The 8,009-nt window shown below is 45.4% G+C and overlaps 1 protein-coding gene across 1 annotated transcript; it reads left to right on the top strand.

Annotated features, from left to right (window-relative positions):
- The first annotated feature begins 3,253 nt into the window (after positions 1-3,253).
- Positions 3,254-7,100, top strand: LOC119324419 (outer envelope pore protein 37, chloroplastic-like). Its single transcript, XM_037598208.1, has 6 exons — positions 3,254-3,828; positions 4,079-4,168; positions 4,920-5,090; positions 5,174-5,268; positions 5,904-6,024; positions 6,652-7,100. The coding sequence occupies exons 1-6, from the start codon at positions 3,340-3,342 to the stop codon at positions 6,781-6,783; spliced, it is 1,098 nt and encodes a 365-aa protein (XP_037454105.1). The 5' UTR covers positions 3,254-3,339; the 3' UTR covers positions 6,784-7,100.
- The last annotated feature ends 909 nt before the right edge of the window (positions 7,101-8,009 follow it).

Genomic DNA, 8,009 nt, shown 5'->3' with positions numbered 1-8,009 from the left:
CGTTTTCGGTCAATAACCAATAGCGGAACCTGGATGCTCATATTGGCTCCTACATATTCTACGAAGATCTTTATCGGTCAAACCGCATAACAACATACGTTGTTCCCTTTGTCATCGGTATGTTACTTGCCCAAGATTCGATCGTCGGTATCCAATACCTAGTTCAATCTTGTTACCGGCAAGTCTCTTTACTCGTTACGTAATGCATCATTCCGCAACTAACTCATTAGTCACATTGCTTGCAAGGCTTATAGTGATGTGCATTACCGAGAGGGCCCAGAGATACCTCTCCGACAATCGGAGTGACAAATCCTAATCTCGAAATACGCCAACCCAACATGTACCTTCGAAGACACCTGTAGAGCTCCTTTATAATCACCCAGTTACGTTGTGACGTTTGATAGCACACAAAGTGTTCCTCCGGTAAACGGGAGTTACATAATCTCATAGTTGTAGGAACATGTATAAGTCATGAAGAAAGCAATAGCAACATACTAAATGATCAAGTGCTAGGCTAACGGAATGGGTCAAGTCAATCACTTCATTCTCCTAATGATGTGATCCCGTTAATCAAATGACAACTCATGTCTATGGCTAGGAAACTTAACCATCTTCGATTCACGAGCTAGTCAAGTAGAGGCATACTAGTGACACTATGTTTGTCTATGTATTCACACATGTATTATGTTTCCGGTTAATATAATTCTAGCATGAATAATAAACATTTATCATGAAATAAGGAAATAAATAATAACGTTATTATTGCCTCTAGGGCATATTTCCTTCAGCAACTCCACTCCACTTTGCTCCGCTCCCAATCTCCCATCAGACGATCTCCGGCTTTCTTTGGTATGGCGGGCAGCGGATCTGAGTCCTCCATCACCCGATCTGCAGACTAGGAGTTGATGCTACGCATGCTTGAGGAGGAGATGGCCCTCTGCATTGTGCTACGCCGAGCCCGCGAGAAGAACACCCGACAACAGTCTGACTCGATCATGTGGGAATCCATAGCATCCACCCAAATGACGCTTGGATCCGGTGCGAGGCACGTCGCCGCTGCCTCGCCGAAGACGGTGCAGTCCGTCTAGCATCCGAACGTGTGGCGGAGGCGCAACCCCTTCGTTGGTGCGTCGACTCGGAGGTAAACCTATGTGGCCCGTCCGCTAAGGCTATGGCGCTGCATGGCCGCCATGCGAGGCAGAGGGCACGAGAGGCCGTGATAGATCACAGCGAGGTGGGCGCGCACACAACACCGCTATGGGTGACCTGCAACGACATATCCATCGCGTTGTGGTGGACATGTCGGGCTCCGACGACGACAGATCCATAGTCGACCTCACATTGATCGGTGGCGTGCAGGCCACGGGCATCGACCAGGAAGAGTAGGGCATGAGAGACGGCGGCGCCTCGAGTCCGGTGAACCGGTCCGTGTCCCATGTTCTACTCTACCTCGCCGGTGACCGCAACTTCACTCTGAGGGGCTTAGCCGGCCGACAGACATGGACACGGGCGTGACGCTGACGAAGATTTAGATTAGGTTTTACGTCGCACGTAATTATATGAATATGAGAATCCGTATTTTGAAATATCTGATTGTGAAAGAGGATGATTAAGGTATCCAATTGTGGATAGGAAATTTAAGACACGAGCGGTCACGGGACAGATTTGGTATATTGTGCTGTATATGCTGTTATGTACACACATCGCAATCTCGTCGTGAGGAAGTGAGGAGGCATATTTGTTCCAGAATAAGCCAGAAGAATAAGGCTCTAATTATGAATAGCCAATAGTTCCCAACTTCCAAGCCCTCCGCAGTCCGCACCCCAGGCCCGACAAGATTTCCACTTCCCTCTTCCTTCATTTGATTCTTCACACCGCTCACCCCGCCGCTTCCCTCGCTTCCTCCGCCCATGGCCGCCGCCACCGCCACCGCCACCACTTCCTCCTCCTCGTCCACCCCAAGAACCCTAACCCTTTCATTCTGCCTCCATGGCTCCGCTGCCTCCTCACCTTCCTCTGCCCGCCCCCTCCCCCTCCCCCGCCGCCCCGCGAGAAGAACGCCCGACAACATTCTGACTCGATCGTGCGGGAATCCATAGCGTCCGCCCAAATGGCGCTTAGATCCGGCACGAGGCGCGTCGGCGCTGCCTCGCTGAAGACGGTGCGGTCCGTCTGGCATCGGAACATTGTGCACGGAGGCGCAACCCCTTCGTTGGCGCGCCGACTCGGAGGCAAACCTATGTGGCCCGTCCGCTAAGGCTATGGTGCGACGTGGTCGACATGCGAGGCAGAGGGCACGAGAGGCCGTGACAGACCACAGCGAGGTGGGGGCGCACACAACACCACTATGGGTGACCTGCCACCCATGGTGCCCCAATTGCGTCGTGGTGGACGTCTCGGGCTCCGACCATGACAGATCCAACATCGACCTCACATTGATCGGCGACGTGCAGGCCACGGGCCCCGACGAGGAAGAACAGGGCATGAGAGACGTCGGCGCCTTGAGTCCCGTAAGCCGGTCCGTGTCCCATGTCCTACTCTATCTCGCCGGCGACCGCAGCTTCACTCTGAGGGGCTTAGCCGGCCACTAGACATGGACACGGGCATGACACTGACGAAGATTTAGATTAGCTTTTACATCACACGTAATTATATGAATTTGAGAATTCATAATTTTGAGATATTTGATTGTGAAAGAGGATAATTAAGGTATCATATTGTGGAATAGGAAATTTAAGACGTGAGCGGTCATGTGACCAGATTTGGTATGTTGTGTTGTATGCTGTTATGTACACACATTGCAATGTCGTCGTGAGGAAGTGAGGAAGCATATTTGTTCCAGAACTTATTGGTTTAAAGACTTTTTAGGGACTTGGGACTTATTGGTTTAGGGACTTGGAACCTCCGCCAGAAGAATAAGGCTCTAATTATGAGGGCATGTACAATGATGCTATCTTAAGAGTGCCACGTAGGATAGATGATGAGGTGTAGGAGAGAGAACTCATAAGAAAAGATTTGTCTTCTCTTATTTAAGAGAAGACAAGAGGTGATATCTTAGCACAATATGTCTCACCACATTTTTAGGAATTGCTAGTTATTAAAAATAAGGCTAAGAGACGACCCATTGTAGACAAATTTTTTTGTCATATCTAAATCGCATACAACACTTAAAATAAAACTATCTTATCAACCATTGTACGTGCCCTAAATAGCCAAGAATTCCCAACTTCCAAGCCCTCCGCAGTCCGCATCCCAGGCCCCACAAGATTTCCACTTCCCTCTTCCTCCATTCGATTCTTCACACCGCTCACCCCGCCGCTTCCATCGCTTCCTCCGCCCATGGCCGCCGCCACCGCCACCACTTCCTCCTCCTCGTCCACCCCCAAGAACCCTAACCCTTTCAATCTGCCTCCATGGCTTCGCTGCCCCCTCACCTTCCTCTGCTCGCCCCCTCCCTCTCCCCCGCCGCCCCCTCCCCCGCCTACCCCACCACCCCCGCCCCCGGAGCCGACGGTGGTGGCTCCAGCGCAGCGGTACAGGAGGCCGGGGCTGCGGGTGACCACGGAGTACGACAGCGAGGAGGCCTTGTTTGCGCACAAGGTGTCGTGCAAGCTCGCGGGGGGTCTCGCCAAGTTGCGGCTGTCGTTCCAGAGCGACCAGCAGGGCCGCGGAGAGGACCCGCGGCAGCTCTTCGGGGCGCCGGTGCTGTCGTTCGTCACCAAGCACTTCTCCGCGATGTATGACGTTGAGGGCCGCAACGCGCTGCTCCGTGGTAACGCTTCGCTCCCCGGTGGCGCCGTCCAGCTTCGCGCCTCGCACGATGTCAAGGTATTATAGCGCTTCTATATTGAAATTGCGCCTCCATTTCAACGTTGTTTAGTTACACAGTTCTCGTTGAAGGACCTATGGTGTCTGTGTGTGCGTTTTTGTTACTTTTGACGATGGAAAGTGTATCTGTATATTCTTTTCACTTACTGATAAAGTTTCACACCTTTAGTCTCCTGAGTTTGTTCTGCTACTGGTACCTACACTCACATACTTCTTTTTTCTTTCTAATGGCATCTTGTTATATTCTCAGGAGCAAGAAGGAGAAGTTTCAGTAATAACTAGGTTGGGTGACCCGTCTTATAGACTTGAGATATCATCTTTGGTCCCTTACAGTGGTTTGGTGAGTACACACATACATGTTTTCTTTTTCTATGTTTCTTTGATTAGAATAAATGTATTGTGCGGATGAGCAATTCCAACAAGGTTCATTTTCTACCTTAAAATACAAATTTGATCATTGTTAGCACAAAATGTATTATAGTCACTCCTTTATTCCTCAGAAATTATATATGCCACTTGAGATAAAGGACTATAATTTGCTAGTATATTGAAAAGATTGAATAGTCGTAAAATGTTTGCAAAAGTTGGTCTGAAAGTCCATGTTGTTTAGTACGCCCTCCGTTTCTAATCTAAAATAAGACATTTTGGGAGTTTAACTTAAACTGTCAAAACGTCTTACATTTAGAAACGGAGGCAGTAACTTACAGCTTACAACTGTACTCTATTGTTTTACTCATGTATGCAGTAGAGCGTGCACGATCTTTGAGGCCACCTATATCCAGATCGTAGCTCCTTTAGGTGCTATTTCAGATTTTAAACATTAGCTATTGTATTGAAAACATTGAGCGGTCATATAATATTTTTAAAGGTTTTATATGGAATCATGTGCTATTTGTTTCATTGCTATATTTGTTTATACTCACTAGAGTATGTGTCCTAAGCTGAAAGATGTTTGTGAATGCTGTAGACATATGTTCTTAGCAATAAGAATCTGTGCACATTTCCTAGAATTTGGAATAAAACTCTGTCTACTGTTTTTTTTTGACCTGAATACTCTGTCTACTGTTTAGTTAACCCTGATACCTGTGCAGCCAAGAGCAACACTCCACTTTCCAATTGGTCAAGTTTCAGTGGAAGAGAGGACAAATGAAGAAGACCAAAAAATGTTGTCAGTGTATGGGATTGCGAAAACTGATTTTTTAGATGGCATTCTTACTGCTCAATACAATGAAAATGATTTGAATCTAAGATATTGTTATAAGGTGATTTATGTCTAATGTTTTATTTTGTTCAGTTTTCGGACCTTCTGTTTTATCTGATTCGATTTGTCCATTCTCTATGGCAGGACAATGAATTAACTTTAATTCCTAGCGTCTCCTTGCCTTCCAATGCAGTATCCCTAGACTTCAAAAGGCGTTTTGGTTCTTCTGATAAGTTAAGGTCAGCATACTGTCTTTGTTGCTTTGCTCATTAGCATATGTATCCACCGACCATTTCTTCTCCCGAAATCTCTACAGTATTAATGTGTCCGGTCTTGAATCCTCCAAGTTTCTATTAATAATACGTGTGCTAATTGAGTTCTCCACGTTTTTATGTAATTCTGTGCACAACACCCATCAAGATTCTGCAATTGCCGAGCATGTTCATAATCCTACCTTCAGGGGCTTCGATGTTAACAAGATGACCTGGGCAGCAGGGTACTCATGAATCTTAATACTGCAAAATGGAACATGTTCTGTGTGCCTTCTTGGGGATAGAGCAGTGAAGGCTATTGTGTTAACTGCTCTTAACTTTGGCATACTTAATTAATTGTGTATAGTAGTTTTCTTCTTCTCTCTAGAAATCTCAGATATTGCTCGCTTCGGTTGGTCTATTTCCTACAATTATTTGACATATAGTTCCAGTTTATAAGGAGGACTTGAACAACATGTTGCCAAACTAAAACTTTAACCAAAGTATGAAATATAGTCTGCAAGTAGGCAAGAATCTGTATTGGACATAAATCTTATGTGTCTTTTTAAAGTTTGCTTATTTTCTAGTGAATCTTTCTGTGCTGATTTCTCTCTTCCTTTCAGCTATCATTTTAACTTCGACACTGATGAATGGAATGCTGTTTATAAGCATACAATTGGTAAAAATTACAAAGTGAAAGCTGGTTATGATTCAGAGGTGCGAGTTGGATGGGCTTCCATCTGGGTATGTACATTTTGGCAACTCAGTTTTGCTCATCATCCTGTCTTACTTACTATTGGAGTATGTGAATTAGAAATCGGCAGAATTAGCAACTCACTTTTTCCTATCTCTTAATGGTTTCATGCTAAAAGTCCCGATTCGTCTGAATATTTCAGCCGGGCTTGTCAATTTACTATGTCATATTGAGCAGAGCTCTAATACTTCTTTTCTTAACATCGACATAAGGATCGTGTCTGCCTGTCTGGATATGCAGCTTTTACTTGATTCTGAACCCTGGAATACACGAGCTTGCTAAGTTTGATTGTTGTTTTGTTACCTGAACCATCCTTGCATAGCATAAGCACATGTTATTGACAGAACAATCGTTAGATACAGCAATATTTCATGTACTGCATGTTTAAGCTTCGACAATTATGATTGATCTTCCATTGAGGCATGTGGTAACAGAGCTGTTTGAGAGTATTTTAAGACTGTAACAGAGCTTTGTTTTAACACTTATCTCTGCAACAGCCAAAGCCTGACTTCACATCATATATCCATTTGAACTGTCAAAGCGTTCGTCTTCGGTTTAAAAAATGCACATCCTTTTTGATCTATCCATGAACCTGAACACATACTTTTGGATGTTAGGCTGGGCAAGAAGAGGGCAAAGCAAAGACTGCACCTATGAAGATGAAGGTTCAGCTTATGCTTCAGGTGCCCCAGGATAATATTCGCAATCCTTCTTTACTATTTCGAGTGAAGAAAAGGTGGGATCTGTAGAGTGGACGCATTCCTCTGATACATTGCCGAGTACCGAGGCTTGGTCTGACCTATTCTTGTAAGGTGCATATGTCATCAATGGATACACATTCCGCAAGTCGTGCTATTTTATCATGTATTTTGGTTTATTGTACATAATGGCCACCAGTCCGCTCTGGCTTCATGTAGGAAGTTAGTGTCTAATAATTTATTTATTTCAGGAGTTCTACATTGTAAATGTTTATAAACCATCCCAGACAATAATGTTGGACAAGCTTCTCTTCAGTTGGTGTTATCCAACTCTATCATGTATATCATCAGGGTTTTGCTTCGGTACACCCCTTAAAAGTTTGCATGAATTTAAAGTTATACTTGAAAAGGTTATCGCCAGCTTGCAGATCAAACCTGGATACAAAGACTATGATACGGTTGTGCACCTTGAAAAAAGATTCCCATGCAGTATTTTATGGTCGTGGCATAATGATATATCATCTTGAGATTTACGAAGTCGCCTCCTGAGATTCGGGAAGTCACCGTAGGCGCTTTGTCGTCGATGGAAACGTCTTCTCCCAATAACCATCCAACCAGAAAGAGAAGTTCATCAAGGCTGACAATGAGAACTTTGTCAAGGAGGAGGTTTCCTCGATCTAGGATTTCTGAAGTATTTGGTACGGTTTGAGGTTGTGGGAGATGCAGATAAGACATCTACAATAAGATCAACCATCGTATATGAAGTTAGACTGACGAGCACACGGGCATCGCGTCCTTTTTCAGCACCAATACTTTTTTTTTTTGAAACGGAGGCAAAAGCTTTGCCTCATCCATTAAATAAGAGAGAATAGAGTTAGTTACAAACAACCCGAGTACACGGCATGCGGATTACTCGCGCAATAACAAAGACCCTAGTTTTTTTAGCACCGGCAATGATCCAAAGGTTAGCCTCGGTGGCGATGGAGGAAAGCAGCACTGTCGGAGGGGCACACTTATGCCTGAAAACTCGCGCGTTTCGTTCATTCCAAATTGTCCATGAAACAAGCATGGTGAGGGATGCCTTGGCTTGTCTGTGCGGATAGCCGTCGTCGCAAGTACTTGCCCACCAAGATTGGACCGAGTCGAATAGGGGCCAAGTGGAAATGACGAAGTCGGGGACGTGGTACTTGTCAATGACCAAGGACCAAAGCCTTCTAGAGAAGCGGCATTTGAAGAATAGGTGACTCCCACTCTCTTGTTCTCTCTTGCAAAGGGGG

This window comes from Triticum dicoccoides, chromosome 6B (genome assembly GCF_002162155.2).
Source record: "Triticum dicoccoides isolate Atlit2015 ecotype Zavitan chromosome 6B, WEW_v2.0, whole genome shotgun sequence".
Lineage (NCBI taxonomy): Eukaryota > Viridiplantae > Streptophyta > Magnoliopsida > Poales > Poaceae > Triticum > Triticum dicoccoides.
Note: the sequence above shows the minus strand (reverse complement) of the source record. Positions and strands in the feature narration are given on the sequence as shown.